The following is a 27,999-nucleotide window of genomic DNA, read 5'->3' on the forward strand; positions in this document are numbered from 1 at the left end:
TTTGGGGGAGGATCCGGAATGTATTCAGTATATCCATTTCGGATTTTCGTTTTTCTTTCGACGTCGGGTGAGGTTGATATGGGGAGAGGCATCAGAAACGACGGAGTGACGTTGATATTGTCCCGCCAGTTTTATCGTTTTGTTTTACTTCGGTTCCGCTGCTTTTGGGTCGTTTTCAGTTGATTTTTTCCGAATGTAAAAGAGAAGGAAAAAAGGACACGCTAAAAGTTGTTTTTCCCAATTCTATATTGCTAAAATAAACATGCGTTTGAATTTAATTGTGACATAAATATTTTAGTTTTAAACATATTTTCAATTTACTTTGAGTCATTTATTTGTTTAGAGTATACACATTTATATTTTAATTTAAATGACCAAAATTCGTATCCGTGAACCTAACATCTTAAAAAAAACATGAACTTTTGCAAAATCAAAAGGTCGGTGTTTCGTGGTTTTTTGAGTCCAACGTTTTGTCATGATGACTTACAAAAAATGTTTTTAGATGTGATTTTTTTTTAAGAAAATAACAAAATATATGATTTTTTTAGATTTTATATATCTTTTTCCAATATTTTTAGAAAAATAGAAACGTAATTATTATTTTTCGGATCGGTGAACTTTCCCTTAAGTCAACTTACAAGTATTTGCAAGGCGTATTAATGAAGATCATGTGTTAAATTTAATGTAACATTCGGTAACACATTCGGCTCGACATTCGGTTTATGCAGACTACAGGACCTATGTGGTTTGTCTTATGGAATGTATAAGGCTGATGTTTTGGCAAAAATTTATAAGTGAAACACATGAATAAAATAATTGATTTTCAATTTGTATACATTTAGGGTTAAATGAAAATTTCAGTTAACCCTTAATGTATTTACACGAAACGAATATCAATTATTTAATAGTGTGTCCGAAGAATTAACTCTCCAGCCACAGGGATCTGAACTCATGTGTTTTGTACACAAACCCTTTACACAAACCAAAATCAGCGCCATCGTTTTTCGGCAGGCCCTCTTGTTTACACTGCTAGTTGGACTAGTTTTCCGTCAGAGTCCGCCCGTTCCATTTCACTCTCAATGACATTGAAACGTCAACCGTGTCATTCAGTGCAAAAATTTTCATCATCTCTGCCGCAGATCCTTTGATCTCGGTCAAATAATTCGGATTTTCTACGTTTAAAGTGCACGAAACCGGACTGAAAAGAACGCCGCTAGGTAACTCTCAGCCATGAACAGCATGGAGCGTCCGTTTGCGTAAGTATTTCGTGTTGGTTGGCCAGATTTCGGCATTTTTAGCTAACTTTTGATCTGTCCCTATAACAGCAATCCGGCAACACCCGTCGCTCGGCAGCCCAGCCTGGACGACATGAATTTGGACCAGTTTCTGAAGATCTCCAACTACGAGGACACGGTCAAACAGCTGGATATATACTACGGAATTGGTAGGTTGAAGAGGGGTTCGTTTTTTAATGAAATTCACTTTCCCTTCGGTACGCTGATTGATTCGTCCTTGGCTGAATGTTAACGGGCAAGAGAGTGTTGTTTTCGTTGTTTTGGTCGCGTTGTTTTATCTTCTTGCCGTGGTGGTCTGGTTTTTGTTTATGTTTGTTTGTTTTTTTTTTCTTTCGCATTCAGTCAAGCGCCAACTGTTGCAGTTTCAGAGTCCGATTACCGGGTTGTTTCCGGTTTTGAGCACCGACCGGGAGGTCGGCAGCGTTCGGGACAGTGTTTACTGTGCGGCTGCCATCTGGAGTCTCTATCAGGCGTATAGGTATGAGTTGAAATTTAGCGGCTTGGATTTTGGGTGGAGAATTTGATATGGATTTTTCTTGTAGACGCATAGACGATGACCGCGGTAAATCGTACGAGTTGGGTCAGTCGGCCGTTAAGTGCATGCGGGGTATTCTGGAGTGTTGGATCAAACAGGCTCACAGGGTGGAGAAGTTCAAATCCCGACAGTGTGCCGTCAATGCGCTGCATTGCAAGTTTCACCTGGACATGGGAGAGGAAATCTATTCGGACGAAAAGTACAATCATTTGCAGATCGATGTTGTCTCAATCTACCTCATATTCCTAGTACAAATGATATCTTCGGGGCTACAGATCATCTACACACAGGACGAGGTGGCATTTGTGCAGAATTTGGTATACTACGTGGAGCGTGCCTACCGTACGCCGGACTACGGCATGTGGGAGCGTGGTTCCAAGTACAATGATGGAACGCCGGAAATCCATGCTTCCTCGATTGGAATGGCCAAGTCGGCACTGGAAGCCATCAATGGGTGCAATCTTTTTGGCGAGAAGGGTGCCTCGTGGAGTGTCGTTTACGTGGATATCGATGCGCACAACCGTAATCGGAGTATTTTTGAAACCATGTTACCTCGGGAATCGAGTTCGAAGGGAGTGGATGCTTCGTTGATTCCGACGCTTTCGTTTCCGGCATTCGCCTCGCACGAGGATCGATTGGTAGATCTGACAAAGAACAACGTCATCAAGCGATTGAGAGGCAAGAAGGGCTTCAAACGATTCAGCCGGGATGGTTACCTGTCCCGGTTGGAGGACAAAACGAGACGATACTATCACAAGGGGGAGATTAAGGATTTCGAAAACTTTGAGTGCGAGTGGCCAATTTTTTACACCTATATGATCATCGACGGAGTGTTCAAGAACAATTTGGAACAGATCGAGGAGTATCAGATGGAGTTGAGGAAGTGCATGCATTCGGATGTTAATGGGGGTGAGTTGGTGATGTGGAACCAATTATGTGAAGTACCGATGTGTTTTGCTTTCAGACCCAGTGGTATCGATGTGCTACGCACCGGATGGTGACGGTATGTATACTCGAGCCTCGTCGCAGTCGCTGTTCCTCTGGGGTCAATCGGTGTTCATCATCGCCCAGCTGCTGACCGCCGGGCTGCTGCACATCAACGAATTGGACCCGATTCGTCGCTATCTGCCGTCCTACAATCGTCCCCGCAAGGGCGGTCGTTACTCCGCTTTCCAGGTAAGCATCGTTTACTCCGGCACTCTTGCCCATCTGAGGTTGTATATTTTGTAAGAATACTTCCATTATCCTGAAGGATTAATCAGAAACCACACCGACACACAGGCCAGGGCTTCCAGGGTGCACACGATCATATGCCATAAATTATGTCACACACAAACATTGCACACATGGAATAAGGGCTGTGACAGCAGTATTAACGATGTTATTTTCTTTATTCTCTTTTCCACATTCCACTCGAACATGCGCGCTTGCTGCCCCTCTCGAACAAACCAATCAAACCTAAACCAATCATACACAAAATACGGTTTTGCCCCTCCGAAAATACGCATACCTCTATCTCACAATCCATTTGTAATTACACGACCTCCTCTAAAACATACAGGCTAAGCCAGGAATTGTAAGTAGAGCGAATCGCTTCCAGCGATCTTCACATGTGTCTTCTTCTCTTGTAGAATAGAATCAAAAGGCTCTGTAGATCGGGGTTTCTATTCGTTGGGGAATGTACTTTTTTTTTCTTTTTTCATCATCATTCTGTTTTAGCTTAGTTGAATAACTTTCGGTCTTGTTTACGAAACCAAATTTCTGTTCTAATTTGACTGTTATTCTATTTTTTAAGTTTTGGCTGTTGCGTGCATTAACATATTTTCTTCAATGGTAGTCATGATTTGTTTTTAATAGGAATGAAAGTTAGTTTGTAGATTCTAGGACTTTTCGGAAAATTATTTGACTACCGAATTTGATTTTTGGAAGACGACAAAATTTCCCTTGGGCTTGAAAGACAGGCACTCCACTTTAGTTGCATAAGTTCTCAAACTATTCCAAAATGTTGTAAATACCTTCAATCTTCTCTTCCTCTCATCAATGTTATTACCGACGAAAAAATGGCTAAATTTTCTTCTTTCTTCTTTACTCAACCCGCTTAATGCGCTACTTTTACGCGCCCCAATCGTAGCGTACAAAAATAGGAAGTGTAAGTATGTTTTGATACCTGCCACACGATTTCGCCCTTAGTTGCAAATATTTTTTTTCTTTTAAGTTTCTTGCAATTGTTCTGCTTTCTTTAAGTTATTCCTTGCGTAACTTTCCTTTGTACATTGCGTCCCAAGCCGTGCACTCGATATTATGTTATATGCTAGCACTTTTCCTGACAGCCTTTTGTTCCGTAACAAAGCTTCCAGATTCAGTTGAGTCGCCCAACAATTCATGCAATTTGAAATAATCTCAACATAAATTTTCCCTTTTTTTTCTTCTCCAAATCTTAATGCGCGCTCGAAACTTGTACATATGGCAATACGATAAACATAAATCTGGTAACATATCAACATATTATACTCCTATGGAAATCTCCACTCTTCTACTGCTGATGCTTGCTTGTATCTCCCGTGTCTGTCCGTCTGGTTTTTGGTTTTGTTTGTTTGTTATTCAAGGCCCTAGCAATAATGCACCGTCCATTGTCGCCGGATGGTACCGTAATATTAAAGCGAAACGGTACGAGCACTGGCAATGGCAATGGCAATGGCTGTGCTAGTAGGAATGAAGGCATCTGCAATGATAGCGTCGAAGCCAATGTGGTTGACTTCAGCGGCAGTAGGGACTCCGATCCCGGGCACTCGGAGGCATCGGAAGCGGTGGATAAGAAGCGCGTAAATGGGTTTAGATTTTCCTTTTTTTTATTTTATTCGTTTTGGTGTTCAGTGTGGTGTCGATCTCGTTGTTTTAGGTCTGGAGTGATTTTTCAAATCGTTCTATGAAGATTCTTTCGCTCAATTACCCAACGCATGATTCGGTGATATGAGAGAGTATCACGTTATTGCTCTGGTACAGTGAAATAACGAATGGAAGTAATTTGTTTACGCCGCCCTAACTAGGAAGATCGGAAATCGATCATGCTTTGAAGACTAATACATATTTCGAATATGAATGTGCTAATCAGGAAGTACGGTTGCGCAATCGCCAACACTTTTTTCAAATATTATATTTATTACAGCGGGTGGCGATAGAGCAGAACTTGGACTATGGGGTTCGTTGTGATTGTGAAGTGGATGAAGCGTGTTGCGTGTTATGAGGATTTGCGGAAAATTCATCGACAACAGGGAAATCCGACGCCTAGAAGGACGCGTTTTATGAAATTTCTGATGAAAAAAATGACGAAGAATGCCAAAACACGATACAAGATTGACACAGGTCAGAAGAGAAGATTTCTTTCTCCCAATCACTGGTACAAAGAGCCAATATAACGTAACCAACGATAATAGGCTGAAAGCATATCAAGCTAAACAATGTATTAGGTCCTAAGTAACCTTGACAAATTCTCTTCATCGACTTTCTCTTTGCATCGTCACGGCCATGTTAAGACATTTCCAGCTATTTTCAGCACACAGATCGATGTTATTGATATCTGGAGGCACCCAATCGGCGAAAGTTGCTTCCAGATCGACCACGTGACATCAGTGTACCGCTGGCATAACTCGAATATCATTGATGTAAGGACTGTCAGGGGACCTAACATGGACTCTGTGCATTACCTTGTTGGCTGCAAAATTCGAGCTGTCGACCTTTACGAATTCAAGAAACCGGATATCGATGCGTTTAACATTCATCGCTTGTCAGCAGAAGCTGCTACTACAGAGTACCGTCGAAGCTGAATGAGCGGATAAGGGAAATCAAAGCGAACGAGGACTTCAAAAAACCGTAATGCTTATACCTTACACACTTAGAAATTATTACCGACTTCGGTAATTTTTACAAAACTTTCAATAGCTGAACTGTTCGGTAAAATTTAGGCATTTTAATTCATTAGATTTAATTGTGATTGTGTAGTATAGAAGGAGGTCAAGGGCAGGGATGGAAAATCATTTACATTCATTTCGTGCATACATTTAAATTCATTTGCCTCTAACTTTTTTCAACGACAGAATACCGTAAAATGGTGTATGAAACTTTTGTAGCTTTTAATATTAACTACAACTTTTGTTAACAACTTATGAGCTTGAGCTTGATTGACCGCCCACGGTTGCTACTCTGTTACTGCCAGATCAGCTGTAATTACACATAGAACCAATAGACGATGCTTGGGACTAGCAATCATCCTCAATGTGTAAAAACTGGTGATCTTAAATTAGGCAATACCAGCGCCGGCCGCGCCCGAACACAGGTCAAGAAAGGAATGGGAAGGATTGTGTTGACATGACACTCGCTTTGATGGAAGCCGAGAACACCTCTGCACTTCCACGATGAATCACTGGGATGTTGGATAAGAGGGTTGCGTTTGCAGCAGGGTTCGTTTTGGTAAACGATAAGCTGAATTGATGTCCTAACGATCATATAACGCGAAGGAGCTTGGGACTAAACCCACGGTCTTCTGCTCAGTAAGCAAAAACGTTTGCCACTAGGCAGACGAGCACCTTTTTAATCACCGAGTTGCTGTTATTACCATGTAGTCATATTAACAAATAAAACGATTGACGAATCTTGAATGTGGATGGGCCTGAGATTAGACTCATGATGTTCTGCTCAGTAAGCAAAAACGGTTGCTTTAAGGCCACCGAGCCCCTCATATCACATAATACCGTTGCTTAAATTTGTGTATCCATTCAAACCCGGAACCAACGACAACAACGAGTTTCGCAAAATACACGATACACAAGCGATTTTACCATAAATCTCTTTGATATGTAAGGACCTGGGACCGCGTTTCTCTGCTCAGTAAGCAGGCCACTATAACCGACGATCTTTCAAATCCGAAAAATAAAAACTACGAAAAAATACTTAGGCCTTCATTAAGTTCCACTTTCACGCGACGTTCAATGACAGGGTCCTATCCAGGATTACATCTGAAAAATCCAAATCTGGCCAACGCCCACCTAAACCTGTTCTAATCCACCTGAAATGACTAACGAATGGAAGACTTTGACTACGCAGCCATGCAATAGTCTCATTCCGTGCCTTATGGCAACTTGATGATTCTATTGCGCTCATCTTTTGGCACCACCCAGGGGAGACTTGGTCCTGTACCCAATGCTTAACTTATCTCCATTCCACTCAGCTACTCGCAATTTCTTGTGATATAGTGGGCGGAATATTATTATTTGAGATAATTCAATGCAGACGTCTTTCCAAATTTGGCAGATCGACAGGTAATCGGTGAGTTACCACGATAGTTGCTATTCAACAACTCGACAACGTCCCATCGTCAACGCCTGCTATGAGAATTTCCCATTGCAGACGCCAACGAAATGACGTCATCGAGCTATGGATCAACTACCCTGGTTATTGCCTGGTACCTGGTATAGCACGATGCTAGGAGGCGAACCGGAAGAATCGATGAGCTACCTCTCCCCCCTACAACTTTTGTTAACAACTTATGCATGACGAACTAGAGCTGGCAGAACATGTTATTGTTTTTCAGTGAATGTAATTTACATTCACTGAAAAACAATGGTGGGTCCTTATCGCTCTGATTCATCATGCATAAGAGATACTGATTTGAGCTGTTTACAAAAGATGTAGCTAATATCAAAGCCTACAAAAGCTTGAGACACTATTTTACGGAATTCTGTTTATGAATGTAAATGAATGCACGAAATGAATGTAAATGATTTTCCATCCCTGGTCAAGGGCCAGATCTCCGATACTTTAATGCACCGTACATGCTATACCAGTAGACAGGGGGTGACATCACAGCATCTTTACCAGCAGGTTAAATAAGTTCTGTGTAATCCAAGAATGTGAAACAGGGTGAGCCATAGTAACATCACCGGTAGGGTAACGCATTGGCAAGACCCCATCTCAACATTAATGTATTAGCTGCCATAAGGGAAGAGACAAGGGAGGATGGGGGAGGGGTTTGTGTCGATTCATAGATAGCTGTAACTTAAGGTCGTTAATTCGAGTACAAGTAAAGTATAGGTAAAATTAGTAAGAAATTACCTGATTGTTTATGATGCCTGACTTTACCGTGATGTTGTTGTTGGCGCTCTTGATGACGCCGCCCTCTATAGGTCTGACGATGAGTCTGAAGAAAATCCCAGCCTGGCGTTCCTCATTCCTCATCAGGGAATCCCTCGAATTTCGTTGGGTAAAGGTCACCGCTGCTGCTATCGTCTGATACTGTTCCATCACTCACGTAGTGGCGTTGTAGGTGGCGTTTTAAAATTGTTTTAAAGGGTGATACGGTCAAAATTTGGTCAAGGGAAAACGCGTGTAAATCGGTGAAATCGTTTATTTAAAAAATCAAATTAAGTTTCTTTTTCAAGTTCAATTAGTATAAAATTCAGGAAAAATATTCAGTTAGGCTTCCGCTTTTCCAAATCCAAATTGCCGGGCCTTACGCTTGACCCCTGCCATCAGATTTTGTACAGCCACCTTGTCCACCTTCTTCACCGCAGAAAGCCAGTTTGCCTTGAACTGCTGCTCGCCCTTAGCAGTTTTTTTTGGTCTTCTTTAGGTTCCGCTTGACAATAGCCCAGTATTTCTCAATTGGGCGGAGCTCTGGCGTGTTGGGAGGGTTCTTGTCCTTGGGAACCACCTGCACGTTGTTGGCGGCGTACCACTCCATGGCCTTTTTACCGTAATGGCAAGATGCCAAATCCGGCCAAAACAGTACGGAACAACCGTGTTTCTTCAGGAAAGGCAGCAGACGTTTATTCAAACACTCTTTCACGTAAATTTCTTGGTTGACAGTCCCGGAAGCTATGAAAATGCTGCTTTTCAAGCCACAGGTACAGATGGCTTGCCAAACCAGATATTTCTTTGCGAACTTTGACAGTTTCATGTGCTTGAAAACATCTGCTACCTTTCCCCTTCCTTTTGCCGTATAAAACTCCTGTCCCGGAAGCTGCTTGTACACTGAACCAAAACATCATCCTTTGATCGAATGATTATTGCTTCACCCAAGCCCTATTACTATTATCAGATGATTTTGAGATGATTGTCATTCAGTTCATCATCTGTTAAAACCACAACAACTTGGATGCTTATCATCCTAATCTAGGATGGTTTTAGTTCAATTTTTGAAAGCATATGTGGACGTAAATCAAACGGATATAATAAGTTAAATAAATGCTATTCTTATTTATATTGAGTGCTAGTTGTAGCAATATTGTCTGTTGAAAATAGAAAAGTATTACAATGCTTTATTTTTATATAATTATAAGTAAGATATGAAGATCCCAACAGCTCCGAGAGCATCTTCCAACTCGAGTAAGCATTGAATGTGATTCCTGTGTGCGATCGGCTTCGATTCAGTTGCGCCCTCCGCTCCGCTCCCGCAGGTCGTGATACCCGTCGTTATCGTTGATCCGGGTTATCGAACACGGATCCCGTCTGCAGTGTCTCTAGGAAACTGTCCATGACACCTTCCCGCGTCCGAGCGGCATCATTGAAGAGCAGCTTTCGTAGCTACCGTTCCTGCATCTCCTGCTAGGAACGTTCCTCGGCCTCCAGTGTTTGGCGTCCATACGAAAGCGGTTCAAAAAACTTCTTTCTGTGCACAATTATGTGGCGAACAATCATCTGCACTGCACTGTGGTGTAATTATCTTAAATTGAAACCATATTAATCAATTTAATATAAACCGAAGTATAAACTAATCTAAAACTTACCCATCGTTGAAGATAACAGCTTACAGAAACTCAAAATTCAATTTGAAAAATTAAAGTGACGTGCTTTTCAACATGTCTGTCGGATGCTTAGCTGTTGACTTTTTGCATTTTCAATCATATTTTTCATACACCAACAGTTCATTAGGAAAATGAATGATTTTCGTTATGGGCCTTCGATGATACACTTATCTCTCAGATTTGAGATTATGTTCGTTTGGTTTGGTACATTCCGGAAACAATATTTAATTCATACAAGTTTAATGTCCGTTATCATCTACTTTAAAAATGATGTTCACTTTATGCTAGGCATCCTTTTCACTTGTTGCTGGTTTCATTCGAAAACAAGAAATTGGCATTTGTTAACAACACCGTATGACGAATCATTCGATATATGGCAGGTATTTTCTTACAGTGTAGTCGGCTTTGACGTAGGTTTCGTCGTCCATTACCACGCAGTCAAACTTCGTCAGCATCGTCGTGTACAGCCTCCGGGATCGCGCTTTGGCCGTCGTATTTTGTTTATCATCGCGATTTGGAGTCACTACCTTCTTGTAAGTCGATAGTCCGGCTCGTTTTTTGGCTCGATGCACGGTTGTAGACGATACACCCAGCTTATTTGCGGCATCTCGGAGAGAGAGGTTAGGGTTTCGCTTGAAACTACCGGCAACTCTCTTTGTCGTCTCAGCGGCTTCCGGTTTTCGATTTCTCCCCGATCCAGACTTCCTGGCTGTCGACAAACGTTCCCCAAACACTTTAATTACATTTGTAACGGTTGATTTGGCAACTTTTAGCGATTTTGCCAACTTTGCGTGCGAGTAGCTCGGATTTTCGCGATGCGCGAGCAAAATTTTGATATGCTGCTCTTCTTGCTTGGACGGCATTTTGACAACTGAAGAGTGAATTCCAAAATCTAAATAGGAGCAACATTCTACACACACACACCTTCAAAATGAGGGGTGTTCAGGTTTTTTAAATGCAAAATTGAAAGAAATACGTCAAGTTGATATTGACCAAATTTTGACCGTATCACCCTTTATGTTATTTGCCAGCTCTTTTCAGAAATTCAAGGAATGGCCCGATCTCTTGATATCCTGTTTCACACTAGTTTTCCAGATGTAATACGGCGACCAATTTTTTCTTCCCAGTGATTTATGATCGTTGTCTTCTTCAAAAGTTCATCATCTTGATCTAAAGAAAAGAAATTCGCCACTCGATCAAGCCAAATTCAAAGGTAGTACCTCTGTGATGTCGCATTCCATAAGTGTTGAACCAAATGATTATTTTTTTTTGAGCCATTCGACTGTTTAGAAAAAAAAAAACAATTCATTGTTAAAATCATAATTCTAAACCACACAATTATTTAATTTTGGTTTGCAGTTAAATTCCAACAAACTTTTGGTCCACTACAACTGGCATCACTAGTGTGCATCTTTCAAAATGTAAAGATACAGGCAAGCTCTGGGACCTGGTTGCAGATAAGCAATCCTCAAGGTTATGCCAATGTTCAGGGGGCATTTTAATTCATTAGATTTAATTGAAGCCTTAAGGAAAAGGAAAACTTCACCACAATGGCAAGACTCAATTATTCAAGCAAATCCGACAGTGTTTTGAAATTAATATTAAGTGAAACAGCTTATGAAATGAGGGTAAAAGTTATACCGAACGTTCAGCTGTTGAAAGTTTGGTAAAAAATTACCGAAGTCGGTAATAAATTCTAAGTGTGTTTTTCGTTTTAATTCTACTACTATTGTATCACTTGCACTTTCACTAATTCACTATTCGTTTTCACTATTTACTTTCGCTATCACTTAAAAAATAGCAGATACGTATTTCGTTTACTACATTATAATCGCATATCAGTCCCATATGAATCTTCGTCAATTTTGAGATAACATCGTTATCCACTATCAATTGGCATCTACTGCGCGGTAAAACTTCATCATGCAAAATGTGAAAACTACATCAATTCAGTTTATCCCATCAAGCAAAGTTATCGCATATCAGTCCCATCCAAAAATTTAATCGACCATAGTTCAAGTTAATGGTCTGCTTTTTGAATTGCCAAATTTTTCGCTGAACGGCGCCGGTGGTGTAGTGGTAAGCGTGATTACCTCTCACCCCAGCAGGCCTGGGTTCAATACCAGTCGGCGCCGCCGGGATGTTCTGAGGCATAACATCTCTGATCACGCCTTCCTTCGGATGGGAAGTAAAGCCGTTGGTCCCCGGTTCATGAGTTGATGGGTCGATAGGTAGGGTCCAGGTGTGGGAGCTGCCTTCCTGGCACGTCGGTAGCATTGGTGCTCAGCACGGAAAACAGATCGACGGAAAAAAAAACCAAAGGAAAAAAAAAAAAAAATTTCGCTGATATAACAAAACATGCAAAATTCATTCCACAGATTTTCTCTTGAAAAACTTATCAATTCATTTACCATTATTTATCAAATATTTATATGGGAATTACACTTGGTAGCTTCGGCTGCCATTTTCTCAATGCCTACTTTTTCCATATGGGACTGATATGGGATTATAGGCAGTGTACTTGGAAACTTCTTCTAGTCATAAACTATTGTCGTTTTCGTTTTTGCGGTGTAGCACTGGTGTAGTGTAAGCAGGAATAAGCGCGAGTCTTTGACAGCTCAACATCATTTGTTTGTAAACAAAGGTGCATCCTATATCTACACCCTAAAATGTTTCGGTGTACGGCAGTGTAGCACCGGTGTAGCTACACCGCAAAAACAAAAACGACATATGACTAGACAGACACTGAAGAAGTTTGCAAGTAGTAAACAAAATACGTATCTGTTATAGTTTTTTTTTCAGTGATAGTGAAAGTAAATAGTGAAAGTGAATAGTGAATTAGTAAAAGGGAATAGAGAATTAGTGAAAGTGAAATTGATACAATAGTAGTAGAATTAAAAGGTAAAACAAACGTAATATGGTACACACTTATTCTACTAAAACGCCCATTAATCAATTTAGACCGTAATGCCTGATTTGCTGAGAAGTACCAGCGCTTGACGGATGAGAATCCGGCTGAACAAAGAGCGGCACATGGTAGCAAGGGCAGCTGAAAAGGAACCCACCGTAGAAAGAAAAGTCAATTTGAAAAACGAGTGATTGCTGAGGTGCAAGAAAGTATGCAGTAGAAAGATAAGCGAAGGCTTCATGCAACTACCAATCGTGTGCGAAGTACAACAGTACCGTCTGCCGTCATGTGCAACGACTGTTAAGTCCGGTCTAGATGATTCAATGGATCACATCATTCGAGCAGTTTAAATTGATATTTCCTATCACTCGAACTGTGCCGTGAAACAATATTTCTCGATTACTTTTTCGAAGGGACGTATCAGCTTTTGTAAACAATGCATTTGATCTTCAATTTGGCGTAACTGATAGCTCGCCCACGCATGCTAACACTACCATCATAATGTTCTCCTACCTGATAGTGATGCTAGTATGCATGGGTGAGCTGCCAGTTACGCCAAACCGACGGTCAAATGCATTGTTTACAAAAGCTGATACGTCCCTTCGAAAAAGTAATCGAGATTTTGATTTTTAATTCTTCTAAAACTTTGAGAAATAGGGTTTAGAAAAATCTGGAATTAATGGCTTCTTTTTCTTAAAATCGTCTCAAATCTGCTCGCTAATATGATTAATTCAGCGTCAGTTGAACTACGAAATGAACGTCCAGAAATCTGGTCGATGTCGGATTTGCTCCAGCCAATGTCAAGTTAATTGAACCATAAAGGTAACTCTAAGACTAGAAGGTCCCGAAGAAACGTGCTCAACTTTTTGGCTCAGCTCTGGTACTCTCTTCGGTCCCAAGCTAATTTTATCTGTCAAACTTTCATAGCGAATCAAAACAAACATTATGTAGTACTAGAATTTCAACTGAAATTGGGTACGTTAATCGATTTGCTTGGGACCTATAGGCTAGTCAAGTAGTGAGCCAATTTAAAATCGTTAGTTTCCACCGGTTGATTGAACGCTGACTATCAGATAGTTCTAAAATTATGTTTATTTCTGTTGATTATGGTAGTACATTGATTTATCATATTAATTGATTAGCCTATCTGGCTCTTCATCTTTGTTTAATTTGATATTCTAATTTAATATTTGCGTTTTTCAACTAGTTTACAGAATACCCCTTTGGGATTTGTAACCTTACGTGCTAGATCACGTATGATCTGATGATTTGATCTCAGACAGGTGTCTCTGAACCTTTCCAGGATGAATACTCTCCGTTCTTTTAATGTCTGAATTCCAGCCATGAGGTGGATCTCAGAATTTCTAGTCCTCGGGGGACTGTTAAGGACCACCCTAAGGATCTTGTTTTGGATCCTTTAGAGTTTAAGGTGATGGCATTTTGCGGAACTCTCCCAGATTGGCATACCGTACTCGATTACAGGAAGGATGATTTGTTTGTAGACAGCAAGCTCATTTTTCAGGGACAGGGTTGACTTCCTGTTGATAAGTGGATACAACGATCTTATCTAGATGTTGCACTTGGTTTTCGTTTTGTCAACGTGCTCCCTGAAAAGAAGCTTGCTGTCTAGTGTTAGCCCGAGGTACACGACCTCTTTGGACCATTCCACCACTGTGCCGTTCAGGCAGATCTTGTTATTCTCCGACGGAACAAGTCTGGGAGATTTAGAGTGTGGAAAGATAATGACCTGGGTCTTTGCCGCGTTGATATGAATCTTCCAGCTGTTGAAGTATTCAGACAGGACGTCTAGGCCTCTCTGAAGTTTGGCAGTCAGAGCTCCGATGACCCTACCCTTGTAGACGATGGATGTGTCATCTGCGAACAGAGACAACGATCCACCATCAGAGAAAGCCGGCATATCGGAGGTGAACAGGTTGAATAGGATGGGGCCAAGGATGCTTCCTTGTGGAACCCCGGCACCGATGTTGAAAGCATCCGATGTGATGTCATTCAGAGAGACTCGGAACGTCCTGTCCAATAGATAGTTGTTTATTATCTTCCCTAGGAAGATTGGAAGACCGTACTGCTGCAATTTGAACACCAGGCAATCATGCCAGACATTGTCGAACGCTTTTTCAACGTCCAACAACGCCAAGGCAGACGTTTTCGAAACAGACTTGTTCCGTCTGAGAATGTTTGTTACTCGAGTCAGCTGGTGGACGGTCGAACGACCTTTCCGAAAACCAAACTGTTCCTCGAGTAAGATGTTGTTTTGTTCGGCAGATGTTAGGAGCCGGTGGTAGACTGCTCTTTCGAACAGTTTTGATAACTCTGAGAGAAGGCTGATTGGTCGATAACTTGAAGGAGAGGACGGATCCTCCCCAGGTCTCCGGATGGGTATGACTTTAGCTGACTTCCAACACGAGGGGAAGTAGCCAAGTCTGAGGCTCTGATTAAAAATCAGTGCCAGATGGTTGTAGAATCTGGAACTCAAGTGTTTGAGTTCCAGATTCAGGAGGTTGTCGAAACCTGGGGCCTTCATGTTTTAAGATGATTTGATATGAGCCAACAGTTCGTCAGCCATAATCTCGGATTAGGAATCTGAAGAAGATTGGTTGCATTTTCAGCAACCTCAGATTCATGAGGGCTGACGATGTTTTGTCCGAGATTATGGGAGCTGACGAAGTGTTGACCTATCGCGGCAGCCTTCTCTTCAGGAGTTATCAGATGAACCACTGGGTCGCCGGGACGATTCAAGTAGGGTCAGTGGTGGAATGGGCCTAGGCTTGTTTTTAAGAATTTTTGTAAGTTTCCAGAGCGGATCTTACTAGCAAAATCGTTATTTCTGAGATCCACCATCCTGGCCTGAATGATCTTTGTTAATCGATTACAATTGGTCTACGAATGGTGTTACGGAGTCTAATGAGATCTTTGGTAGGGCTGTCAAGGTTCAGAGTGTTACTCACCTGTCTGGATACTAGCACGTGTTGTTCCCTGGCCCGGAAAATCGCCTCCTCGATGTTTTGTAGACACCGGTCAACATCTTCGGACGTCCCCGGTTGGACATCGTAGTCAATAGTTGTGTCGACGCAGTGTTGATATTGCGCCCAGTTGACTCGATGACTGACTATGAGATCGGGGGTGACTTAACTTTAGAGGAATGTGCAGCAGCGTTGGAAAAGTTCGTGATACATCGCGTGGAATAGTTCGCTAGTCGTCATAGTGAGTTTTCGTGAACACTGATTTGCTGACAGATAAAACAATGATCCAATAATGCTTTTATCTTGGGTTTTAAACATTTGGTGTCTTCGACAAACATTTTTGTTTAGAAAGATCCTTGAAGGAAATGCTTGGGACTATTCTAGTAAAATCTTGTAAAGAGTTTTGAGTGAATTTTCAAGGCATTTCAAACAGAGACAATTTTTGAAGAATTCGAACGCAGAACCAAATTTGACCCAGGAAAAAAGCTGCTGTCTTAGTTATGACCCATTCAACATAGGGATCCTTTCGTCTTTCGGATTTATGCTTAATTTTATTGTAATTCCGGGAAAAAGCCGGGAAATTGCTAATCGGAATTCACTGGTTACCATGTAATATTTAAACCCAACCTCTTAATAATTAATTTAACCTTTTGTCTGTATCTTGGGTTCAATACAGACCCCAGGCAATCCTGTGAGACAAATTTCGGATTTTATTTAGTACTAGTGTTTTGAAGGATTTCCGAAACCAACATAGTTTTAATTTCGGAGGTAAAGTCAAAGGGTTAACGATCCTCGGCTCCATTTCCCAGTCAGGGTTTTAAATATTTTGGAAACGGTATTTCTAGGCTTTCTAAGGCGAGCTCCGCCCCGTAACGTGTGTAGATCACCGTTTCGTGGTACTGTAACTCTACTGTCTGTTCCGGGTAAGTTCTCAAGAGAAAGATACCTCTCGAGCTGGGTCTCAAGGTCGGCAATCGAAGAGAGTTATGGAAACAATGCAAGTGTGGTTCAAGATGGAAAGCTTTTATTAAGGAAAACTATTGTTTGGGAGGGTTTGTTTATTGAAGCTACTACTATTGTAGGTGTGGATGCATAGTGGGTGGTTTATTCCAGAAAAAAACGTACCGGTACTGCGAATGATGATGACTGATGCTGAAGATGAACGGCTTCGACGACGTTGGGCGAGCGCTCGCTGCTGTACGGTGAACTCTCTGCGTTACGCGTTCTGCCAGATTCGGTGTGGCGATTGTGGTCAAAGTTGGCTGAGTGGCGATGTGAAGAAGCGGTTTCGTTGGCGCGTGAAACCACTATAGTTCCTCCCAGGCGTCTTCCCTCATAGGCTTAAATCGATAGAGCCCAAGCAAGGTCGGAGTGACTCTGCCGAGAGGGGTACGTCTCGTTGGTAGTTAGGGAGGATTCCCGAGACAAATTTCTTCCAGCCGATTACTTTTGGTCTGGCTTGAGGAAGGCTAGTTCCTTTAAATTTAGACCTTGCGACCCCTAGGGACTGCTAAGCCGGACCACGCGCGTCGGTTGATTTTGTCAACGGACCAGGCTTGCCTAAACTCCTCGAACTCAGATTATGCCGTAGAGATGCTCATTCATCGTGAGCTAGTTCATCCCAAGGTGTCAAATCCAAAGAGCGCAAAAGAGCTCGAGCTCAGATTGATGCTCAAGCTGGACTTCCACAAACACGCATCACGATGAGTGATACGGGGTTCGTTCTTGAGTGAGGCGTGATTTACATCGGCTCTGCTCACCAAACAACATTTTGAACTTCGGGATGAACTCGGTGAAACTGTAAATATAGAGCTTCGTTATGCATTCGGAGAGAGCACGCACGGCCTTTGATTTATGCACGGTTTTTCCATTCAATATTATGATACACAACAATACTATACTAATACTATAGGATCATTCCCAGAGAACGTAACGTTTTGAGAGATTGATGTTTTTTTTTAACTCGCGGACCACTTTTTGGATTACTCAAACTCAGTCACAAAAATCTTTGATAATTTTTTCCGCTAAGTGCTTTATGAGTGCATAAAGGAAATTATATTTCTGACCTAGAATGTACGAGGGAAAAACTAGTAGAAGCACTAATTACTCCGTTTATGGATTATCCCTTGGTGCTGTCTTCGTATTCTCCTGTTGCCTTTTAACATGTTATTCATTCAATTCGCTACCCTCGCTGCACACACGGTAGCTCGGAAATCTTTCTGGACCAACAATTGAAATAGGCAGAACAACCAAACGTAAGAAATGGTTTTAAACACAAACTTCTTGAGAATCAAAACACTACCATGTAAACTAAAATTTCCATTTGATAAAGGAAGTTTACTCTATCAGATGATGGCGTTAGATTGTTTGGATGTGCTTTGATTTTCGAAAAATTTATGTTTAAAGGCATTGTTTACATTTTGTTGTTCCGCCTATTTCAATTGTTGGTCTAGCGTTGTTTAAATCAGGTGGAGTCTGAATCGGTTTATTCATAACCTTCAGTTGGTTGCAAGATGTCGCAGAAACGCATTCGGAAAAAGTTGCCCCAGCTATGCTCAACTTAACAGAAAACGGCCCGAAAATGACACAACCGGCGGAACCCCACTGTATCAACTTCACCCCGACGGGTCCCCGCATACATAAATACGAAAAAATGCAAAATACACATTTTCAAGTCGGGTAGATGAATCGAAAATACTCAAGTTGACAGCAAGGGGGGGAGGTGGCTGTCAAATACGAACAATCGTCGCCTACCTCGCATAACTGGTTCCAAACGTAAACAAGCCATAAGAAACCTACAGCGTTTGTTTACGTTTGGAACCAGTTTCATACAAGATGATCAGTAGGCTGATTTGACAGCACTTCCCCCCCCCCCAGGTTGACAGCCCCTCGCCGAAAATAAGCAGGGATTTAGATGCCCTGCCCGAAGATCTTTTTTATTTTCATTTCTTTGCAATCCGTTTTATTTTGCTTGACCTTGCACTCAAATACTAAAATAATTTCAAAATATGTTTATTTTGTTCGCATAGCTGTCAAACCAAACAAAAACCAATACATTTATTTTCAACACGAATATATAGAATAGAATATAGACAGTTACCCTATGAATCCATTTCCCACTTTTGCGTGACGGAATGTATGCATACGTTCCATAATGTTTTTTTTTTTTCATTTCTTGGTTGTGCACTTCTTTCTCGAATACAATACAAAATCACTCATTCATGCGCTCTGGGAGAAGCCATCAAGAGCCATGCTCTCTACGAATACATCACGAAGCACCAAGTTTACTGCTTTGCGCGAGCGCATCACGAAGTTAAAATTTCTGCTCGGCAGGCAGAGTCGATGTACACCCGAGAACGAGCTCCGCATCCCTCACAAAGATGCGGGTTGGCAAGAGCCCAGCTTGAGCATCAAGTATAGCTCCGTGAGAGCAAAATATTTCATCATCAAAATATGCTGGAGCTCAGCTTATTGATGACTCTTGATGGAGCTTTTGGCAAGCCTGCAACGGACAAAATGGCGGTGTCTACCAAAACGGTAACACAAAAAGTCCTGTGAGCGTATCGAATGGACTTTAGTTCAGCTGTTAGCTTTAGTTTGAGCAGAGAACTAATTACGGAATTGAGCTGTTGGTGCAGCAAATCGTCACACTCGAATTCAATATTACCATCAGAGTTGAAAAATGTGGAACTTGTATTTTGAAAATCACTATAAGATACACATCAGTGCAAAAATGTTCACTGAAATTCATTCCGAATGGAGTGTTGAAACACCCTCCAAAGGCGTGCCCCTTTGTCAGTCAAAAATGTATTCCCTAGCAACAAAATTAAGGAATGACACCGATAATGACCATGCATCAGAACCCTAGTCCTAACTAGGGAACAACGAATAGAAGATTAGGAATCACATCAGCCCAGTGGCAGGCGCGTAGGCACATGTTATACCGTGACAGCGGGCCCAGCACAGCAAAATAAACGATTTGAGCCCGGGACATGCTGCCTACTGTCAAACGCTGCTATTGGTATAGGCCTTGTCACTGGTTTCAAGATCATCGTCGGTGGACAAAGCAGAGTCATGTCACTATCAACAAGGCATAAAAAGTAACAAGGACTAATATGTGTTCCTTTGATTACTGAAAAATTATGTTCCCTTAGTTTGAAGTAATCAGGACTAGGAATCGATGGTAGATCTTACATCCCGTAACGTACCAAGAAAAGGTGATTTACTCACGTTACGGGGCAACGAAATAGTTAGAATTACCATGACCTGATGGATGAAATTCCCTCGACAGGGTAGATAAAAGTCCCCCGAATGTGTAGATATAATCCCCCTCTTTCTCAATTAAGAAGAGTAGGAGAAGGGAAGAATGTAGTAGATAGAACAACAATAGCAGCAGGATTGGAAGCCGTGGAAGCTGCATCGTTAACGCTCCGAATACGGTGGGTAAAAAAACTTAACGCCGGCTACGAAGCCTCCGAAAAACGTGTAACGGCAAGTTTGCAATGGCATAACTTAGCCATTTCTTAATGAATTTCAAAAATTGTGTTACCTTCATAATTCCTAGGGTTGTAGATGATTGTAAAAAGATTGAAAATAGAATCGTCTACTTTTTTAAAAAGCGAAAAGAGTTGTTACACGTTTTTTTTTGAAAGGTGTGTTTGTAGGGTTTTGCAAGTGGCGCAAGATCTGTAATTTATATTAATGGGTACAAATGTTCACAATTAGCCAGAATACAGCTCCGCTGGACGGACCGTCCATGACCCAAATTCATTCTTATAGCACAGATCCAAATGTTAAAAAACGCGGAGCTGTAGGATCAGTTTCAATGATTGACCACTTTTACGGATGTTCCGGATCTTCCGGAGGACGGTCCTATGGACATCCAGGTTCATGTTTATGTCACAACCAAAAATTCCTTCTATCATCACAGTTCCTAATGTTTATAAAAAACGTGGAGCTCTAGGATCAGGATCGTGGATTTACTACTTTTACGGATGTTCCGGATCTTCCGCTAGACGGTCCGATGACCACTTTTACGGATGTTCCGGATCTTCCGGAGGACGGTCCCATGGCCATCCAAGTACATGTTTATGACATGACCCCAATATTTTTTTTTATATCACAGTTTCTAATGTTTTCAAAAAAACCACAGAGCTCTAGGATCAGGCTCATGGATTGACCACTTTTACGGATGTTCCGGATTTTTCGAGGACCGTTCCGTTGTCTCCAGGATCCATATATAGGAAACATGACTGTATTATGGCTAATTGTGAACATTTGTGCCCATTAATCTAAATTACAGATCTTGCGCCACTTGCAAAACCCTACAAACACACCTTTCAAGAAAACGTGTAACAACTCTTTTCGCTTTTTAAAAAAGTAGACGACTCTATTTTCAATCTTTTTACAATCAAAATCATCTACAAACCCTAGGAATTATAAAGGTAACACAATTTTTGAAATTCACTAAGAAATGGCTGCCATTGCAAACTTGCCGTTACACGTTTGTCGGAGGCATCGTATTCGGAGTGTTAATTCGTGTAGTCGTGGCCGAGGCTGGAAACCTCGGTCCAGTCACAACAATGTAAAATTAGGTGTTCTCAAACCGAAACATCAGCTAGTCAACGAAGAGAACGATTGATTGAATTGATTTTCACGTTTCTTTCAACGGATTCTTATGTCAAAAGGCCCGCTTACATGTGTTGGTTTCAGGGAACCGAAATTTACGTGACTTTTTAGTAGTGTGTGTGTCAAGCAGGAACCCAAAGCGGTACATTGCCAGTTGGTATGCCGATGTTGCATAGTTATTCAGTAGATCGATGAAATCACAAACGAAGTGACAGACGACTAACTGGCGAAGAAATCAATTAAAATAATGTGGTTCGCTGTAATAGAATTTTCTTAAAAGCTTAAAAGCCATCATCCAACAGATGGGCTAGTATTTTTGTTTTGATTTGAACAAAGTTGATTTTGTGTGCATTGATCTTTGACAGTGTGTAAATAGTGTATAAATTTGTCATTTTTTATGCATTTCAGTTTTGAGTAGAGTGAAAGAGATAGAACCAAAACATTCTAGTACGTTTAGTGTTGCCATGTGGTACAATCCAGTAGTAGTGTTGCCATGCGGAACACTGAAAAATTGTAATAAGGCTGTCCACGAGACACGGTACTGCAGTGCAGTGTAACTGAACAAATGAACTCAGTGTTAATCGGCTGAACCTTTTTGACAGTTCAGTGGTACTGTTTACATGCACTTTGTCGTTTTTTCGAAAAAAAAAATGTTTTCAAATTTCCGAATTTTAACTTGAAAATTATCGAGGAAATGCGCGGTGAAAGCATAGCGATAAATCTAAGACTAAAAGGTCCGAAAGAAACGTGCTTAACTTTTTGGCTCAGCTCTTATTCGATCCCAAGCAAATCGATGCACCCATGCATGTCAAACTTTCATAGCGAATCAAAACAAACATAGTGTAGTACTAGAATTTTGACTAAAATGGTGGTACGTTAATCGATTTGCTTGGGACCAAAAGACTAATCAAGTAGTGAACCAATTTAAAATCTTTAGTTTCCACCGGTTGGTATTACCAAGCCTGAGGCGGCGGGTGCGATTCCCGGATCGGTCGAGGGAATCTTTCGGGTTGGAAATTTTCTCGACTTCCCTGGGCATAGAGTATCATTATACATGCCACACAATATATAAATTCATGCATTGTTATTGGCATTGGCATTGGAAAGCTCTCAATTAATAACTGAGGAAGTGTATTTAGAACACTAAGTTGAGAGCACGCAATAAGCTAATATGTACTAAGCAATAAGCTTGAAATGCGAATAAGAAGAAGAAGATGTATCGCAGCGTCAGATTTATGCTATTTTTCTTCCAAATGGGTGAAATTTTACTCATTACATGAATACACATACAGTACATGAAAGTACTCATTTTTCAAGTTAGCGGGAAGAGAGTTGCCCTACCCCCTACCACCCTGTAAATTCAAACCTGAAGCTGATATTCGAGCAAAGTTTTTTGATTCAAATAGGCTCTTTTCATGCACCATCTATATAGAGTGCGGTAGCCGATTTTGAGAGGAAATGTCATCCAATCCATTTATTTACATCATAATGATGATTTTCAAAACTCAAAATAATGTACATTTTATGGCACAACTTGCAAATTTCCATCGGGAGTGGTATTATTTTTCAATTATGTACCGATCAGAACTGATTTACCCCTTAACTGACCCGATACAGAAAACAAAATATTCCGTGTGGATGATGATTTCAAGCACTTGTGGTGGAAAAAATAATCAGTAATGGTGAAAATATTGCCATCTTCCTATGCTTCACACTCAAAAAAAAATGACACGTTCCATTCATGTGTTTTGGAATATGAAGACCGTTCATTACTTGTCACCATAGAATCATGTGCTTTTCACACGGAGTCCAGAGATTTACACACACAAATAATATGTTTTTGTTGCTTATGAAATCAATACTACCACACATTGATTTCATGTGTTAACTTATCGAAATCAAAGAGATCCCCATATAATTATGCGCTACTGTTTCCTACTAGTGTATTTAACGTGTATGACACATGAATTGCAATGGATCTCACTATAAGGATGAGAAGAGTACTTAAAGTGTCAAAACAAACATGGAAGGCAACAGAAAACATGTTAGTGGAGTTAGGTTTTCCTAACAAAATCCTCGAAATTATTAACCGTGAGTATGTGAGTATTCTTTGTAGGAAATTATATGTTTATATAAAGGGATCACTATACACACTTAGAAATAACTAATTTTACACGTGACGGAATCCGTCTTTGACATAAAAGTAGAGACGTAAACAAACATGTCATGTAATGTTTAGTGCTCCGAGACTGAAAAGTTTGTTGCTCGACGAAAAGTAAGTTTGATTGAGCTATATTTCAAGTCTGCTATGGCTCAAATTTATGTCAAAATTGACGCTCGTATGTCACTCTCAGAGCACCTAAATTTATATGATTTTAATTCTAGAACGAAAATGAATTCTTTTGGACATCCGATTCTACTACCAACATAGAGTTACCTCTATGCTACTACTACGTATACAGGAAAAAGTACAACTTTATTCACGAAGACAGCTATATTTGATTTGATAGGTTAAGCTATCTACTGTACACACAATATGAAAATATAAATCAATACATCTAAAATGAAATATATCGTGTTTATCATTTTTACATACTGAAACCCGTTCAATAATTATCTTTTGAGGGGACCGTAGTAATGTATTAAGTTTCAAAGGTATCGGATAACATTATTCTGTTTGTACGGTACTAATGTAATGCAGTATGCAAGACTACGATTTGCTTAAATTAAATTCCGTTATCTTTTTCACAGCAACAAATCAAATCTAAAACCAATAGTTATACTATAAGATTGCTACAAGGTCTTTCATGAAATTCATGTGCATCACGCTTAAATTAAGCATGTCTGGTACAACATATTTATATGCAAAACATTTCATGATTAGAAATCAAGCACATGACGTTGACATTTAAATCAAATGAAATTCATGTGTGCTGTAAGTGAATGAAGCATGGGTAAGGTATGACTAATTTCATAAGTTATACATTTGAAATTAATGTGTTTGCCACATTGCGCCAATTCAAATGTGAAACACATGAACGGCACGTGTAGATTTTGGCCGCTAATAGATTAAAGGCTCAATCTCGAATTCTCCATTTATTTTATTAAAATATTACTAACCAGGAATGAGGGGGAAACAGTCTACTTGTCTCAGATGTTACTATACAGACATTTGAAGTCTATTGATTGATCATGTAGTTTTTTAATTATATTAACAAAATCAATGTTTCAATAAACAATTGATGTTGCGTGTCTCGTTTTTTTTTAAATAATAATCAGTATATAACACTCTAAAAAATCTTCAAGTCCGATTTACGTGAAATATCACGTAACTGATCTGTATTTAGAAAATCGCAAATATTGCGTGACGATAGTAATTTTGACCTGCATTACACGTCATGTTCACTAAAAATGTTGGTGAAATCGATTTACGTAAACAGATTTAGATTTACTTGATTTTCAGGCATGTAAAACCAAAATCAATATGGCGTCACCGAGCGTAATGGAAGAACTCCGCAAAGATTTAAAATTTTCCTGCAAATTGCTACAAATATTGGAGGGTAATTTAATTCTATTGCATTAGTTTATTTATGATTTTATGAAGGTAACTGTGCTTTTTAATATTTTTTTATAATTTCAGAAGGTGGCATCGGTATTTTAAATCTGCCAACAGTCGTTAATATTTTTCAGAAATAAAAGACTCACAAACATTCCTAAAAATTCCATAATATTGACTGCTTCTATATATACGTTCCACCTATGTTTTTCCGTAAATTTTTCGTGAATATTTTTCAGAGTGTAGTAGTATTAGTATTCTCGGTCGCTATTCGGCCGTTTATAGGGATAGTAGGGTTAATGTCCCTGATGTCGGCCTTAGTGTCCCTAATATTGGGCTCAAACCTAAATTTCGAAGACAAACAGATTTGCCAATTTTTCACTAGTAACCAAAAGCATTGTCCATATGACGCATTGGTCTAAGAAAAATTGAAGAACAGGAGATTTTGACCGATGGACCAACATTAGGAACCATTTCCCCTACATCTCGTCAACTGGGTGATTTTTAGAATCATATTAATTAGTTCCTCGTACACTGTCTGTTACTGAAATCGTTAGATTATCACTACAAATTGATTAACCTATTAGTGTAGTCATCTTTCAATTACGGTAAAGTATTAATCGTTGAATAAGCAATCAAATTGGCACTAATAATACAAAATTTGTACCTATATTACTAACGATAACACCAAATTGTTAAATAAAATAATGCTATACACACACAAACTCTTGCAATTGGCAAGTGCCTCACGAAATGTTGAATGTTATTTCACTAACAGTTAATTGTCAGGTACTCGTACACGGAATGTTGGATGTTTTGCTCGTTTAATTTGTACTTGTGAATGTTAATAAAATCAAGTTCTCCCAATCAGAGGACCGTCCTAAATCCTTATCTATGAAGCATTTTTGTAGATTCACATATACATCCGGAATTCTTTGTAATGCCATGCAACTTTCTCTCCATCCGTAACGGCACGTAGGGCACGGCTACCGACCTGGTGGTGCAAATAGTGCTGATCACCGAATCGATGCGTCTGCAAGCGATGATGGCCACCTATGGCATTCAAACCCAAACACCTCATGAGGTAAGCTTGCGTCGAATCAAATGTACCAAACCCATCATGAGGACATGAGTCGTAATTCTAGGTCGAACCCGTCCAAATCTGGTCCTCCACTCAGCTGATCAACGTGTACCAACAGCTGGGAGTAAACGATAAAATTGGTCTTACCGGGCGACCTCCGCGTCCCGTTGGTTCTCTGGGAACCAGTAAGGTACTGTATGTTGTTCCTAAGAAGCTTGTCTAGGTTCAAAGCGTTCTTGTCGCTGCAGGTTTACCGCATTTGCGGTATGACAGTGCTCTGCTATCCACTGATCTTTGAAGTGTCCGATTTCTACCTGTATCGGGACATGGCACTGCTGATCGATGACATCAAAACGGAACTTCAATTTGTCGGGAAGTATTGGCGCCTGTCGGGACGACCCACGGTCTGCTTGCTGATTCGCGAGGAACACATGCGCGATCCTCAATTCAAGGAAATGATTGACCTGCTGGCCATGCTGAAGAAGGGTTATTGCGACGGAATGAAGGTTCGCCTCGGTCGTCTCCAGAATCTCATCTCGAGTTCCTGTATTGAACATTTGGATTTCATGTCCCAATCAGATCTGCCCGATTCTACCGAGAGTGCATTTGCACAGATTCACCATGACTACATCGGGTACCAAAGCCTGACCGATGTCCCGAGGGCACAATCCTATCGGGAGAAAAAGATCATCGCCCAAGATTATCAGAACAAACCGACGCCGGACGTGATCGAAGCATTGAGGAACACGGAGTCGATCTTCTTGCAATGTCAACTGTTGGGTATAATTCTACATCGTGAAGGTGCTAACTATGAGATTGGCGGGGATACGGTTCATGCCCGTTTAACTGATTTATATTATCGGGCCGGTACTCTGCGCTACTGGCGGGCTGTCCGATATTGTAGCTCTCTATTGCGACACATCGTCGATTCTATTTCCCCCTTCATCACAACCGTATTGGTAAATGGAAAGCAAATTACGGTGGGCGTTATTGGACAACGAGAAACGGTGTTTGATAAACCGATGACCCCTTCGGAGATCCTTAACGTCATGTACTCTACGGTGCAGCCATACGATGTGATTCATGCTGTGTTGCAGCAAGAAGTGGTGCTTTACTGCGGTCGTCTAATCGCTACCAATCCTGATATTTTCAAAGGAATTCTCAAGATTCGCGTCGGTTGGGTGCTGGAGGCTATGAAGTTGTACCTTACCATGACGGGAGATGAAGATGCAGACATTGAAAATTTATCACCGTTCGCAATCCGGAAGCTGCTGCTGAGGGTTCTGACTGTTAGCCAATGGGCTTGTGACGACAGTTTCAGTGCTCTGCAGCGCCGTCAGCTGGAGGGGTGTCTCTTCCGTGTTCCACCCTCCCTGTACAACCACGTGTGGGACGTCCTGGAAAGAACGCCCCTCGGCATTACCGTTCAGGATCACAATCTTCCGGCTGGGACCACTCTGACCAACAAGAGCCGTAGCGAGTTCTCATTCGCTCTGCAGGTTGAAGAAATGCTGAATAAAATCAGCCAACCGGAAAGGCGCCAGATTGTCGTCGAGCTGTTGGTCATTGTAGCCACGATCCTGCGACGAAATCCGGAGCTGCGGTTCAATCAGATCCTGGATTTGGATCTCCTGCTGGAGGATTCATTCACCATGTACTGCAAGGACAATGACTTACCACTGACGACGAATATCTCTCCGCTGTTCTCGCTGTCGCAGAATCAGACCACCGGTTATTTGGCTCGGGCAGCGGTGAATAGCGTGCTGCAGAGGTGCGCTCTAGCCACGGAAGACTTTGCCGAGGATGTCGAAGATCACTGTCGAGTGCAGTAATTGCGGGACGGTTTAATAAATAGCAGATTGGGAAAAAAAATGGTGCTCAATGGCACTCCTCTTAAGAATAGCCGGACATAGTTTTAAAGCTGAGCTAAATATTACTGTTTCCTAACCGTTAGCTATACGATTTCAGGGCTTAGCTGCAACAGTTCGATTAGATTCCAAAGAATTTTTTTTTATACTTTTGGCCATGAATCAACATTACATTAGAGATATAATACTGCCCATAAAACCGTAACAGTCACATGTTTGCTTGATTCCCTATTTAAATGGGACTGTTATGCATTTATGGGTAGCATAGGATTTTAAAATAGAGTTTATCTTTGCTAGGTCGCGAGCTTATTGCAAAAAGATGTTTTTTATATAGTTTTGGAAATAAGT

At 40.9% G+C, this 27,999-nt stretch overlaps 1 protein-coding gene across 5 annotated transcripts; it reads left to right on the forward strand.

Annotated features, from left to right (window-relative positions):
* The first annotated feature begins 1,114 nt into the window (after positions 1-1,114).
* Positions 1,115-27,998, forward strand: LOC135712881 (probable phosphorylase b kinase regulatory subunit beta). 5 transcript variants are annotated; one of them, XM_065236001.1, is made up of 11 exons: positions 1,115-1,256; positions 1,326-1,444; positions 1,638-1,773; positions 1,838-2,739; positions 2,795-3,006; positions 3,392-3,406; positions 3,962-3,979; positions 4,437-4,652; positions 25,682-25,786; positions 25,848-25,973; positions 26,032-27,998. In XM_065236001.1, the coding sequence occupies exons 1-11, from the start codon at positions 1,231-1,233 to the stop codon at positions 27,613-27,615; spliced, it is 3,459 nt and encodes a 1,152-aa protein (XP_065092073.1). In that variant the 5' UTR covers positions 1,115-1,230; the 3' UTR covers positions 27,616-27,998. The 5 variants fall into 5 exon arrangements, with proteins under 5 accessions (XP_065092073.1, XP_065092042.1, XP_065092057.1 ...); XM_065235970.1 differs by lacking the exon at positions 4,437-4,652 and having other exon boundaries at positions 26,032-27,997; XM_065235985.1 differs by lacking the exons at positions 3,962-3,979; positions 4,437-4,652 and having other exon boundaries at positions 26,032-27,997.
* The last annotated feature ends 1 nt before the right edge of the window (position 27,999 follows it).

The sequence above is a fragment of the Ochlerotatus camptorhynchus genome, unplaced genomic scaffold, assembly GCF_037179485.1.
Source record: "Ochlerotatus camptorhynchus isolate MF236.1 unplaced genomic scaffold, CSIRO-AGI_Acam_v1.1 ptg000040l, whole genome shotgun sequence".
In the NCBI taxonomy this organism is placed as follows: domain Eukaryota; kingdom Metazoa; phylum Arthropoda; class Insecta; order Diptera; family Culicidae; genus Ochlerotatus; species Ochlerotatus camptorhynchus.

Coding starts and splice junctions, on each gene's coding strand:
- LOC135712881 (XM_065236001.1), top strand. CDS start 1,231: ATGAACAGCATGGAGCGTCCGTTTGC. Junction 1,445..1,637: donor GGATATATACTACGGAATTG/GTAGGTTGAAGA, acceptor TTTCGCATTCAG/TCAAGCGCCAACTGTTGCAG. Junction 2,740..2,794: donor GCATTCGGATGTTAATGGGG/GTGAGTTGGTGA, acceptor TTTTGCTTTCAG/ACCCAGTGGTATCGATGTGC.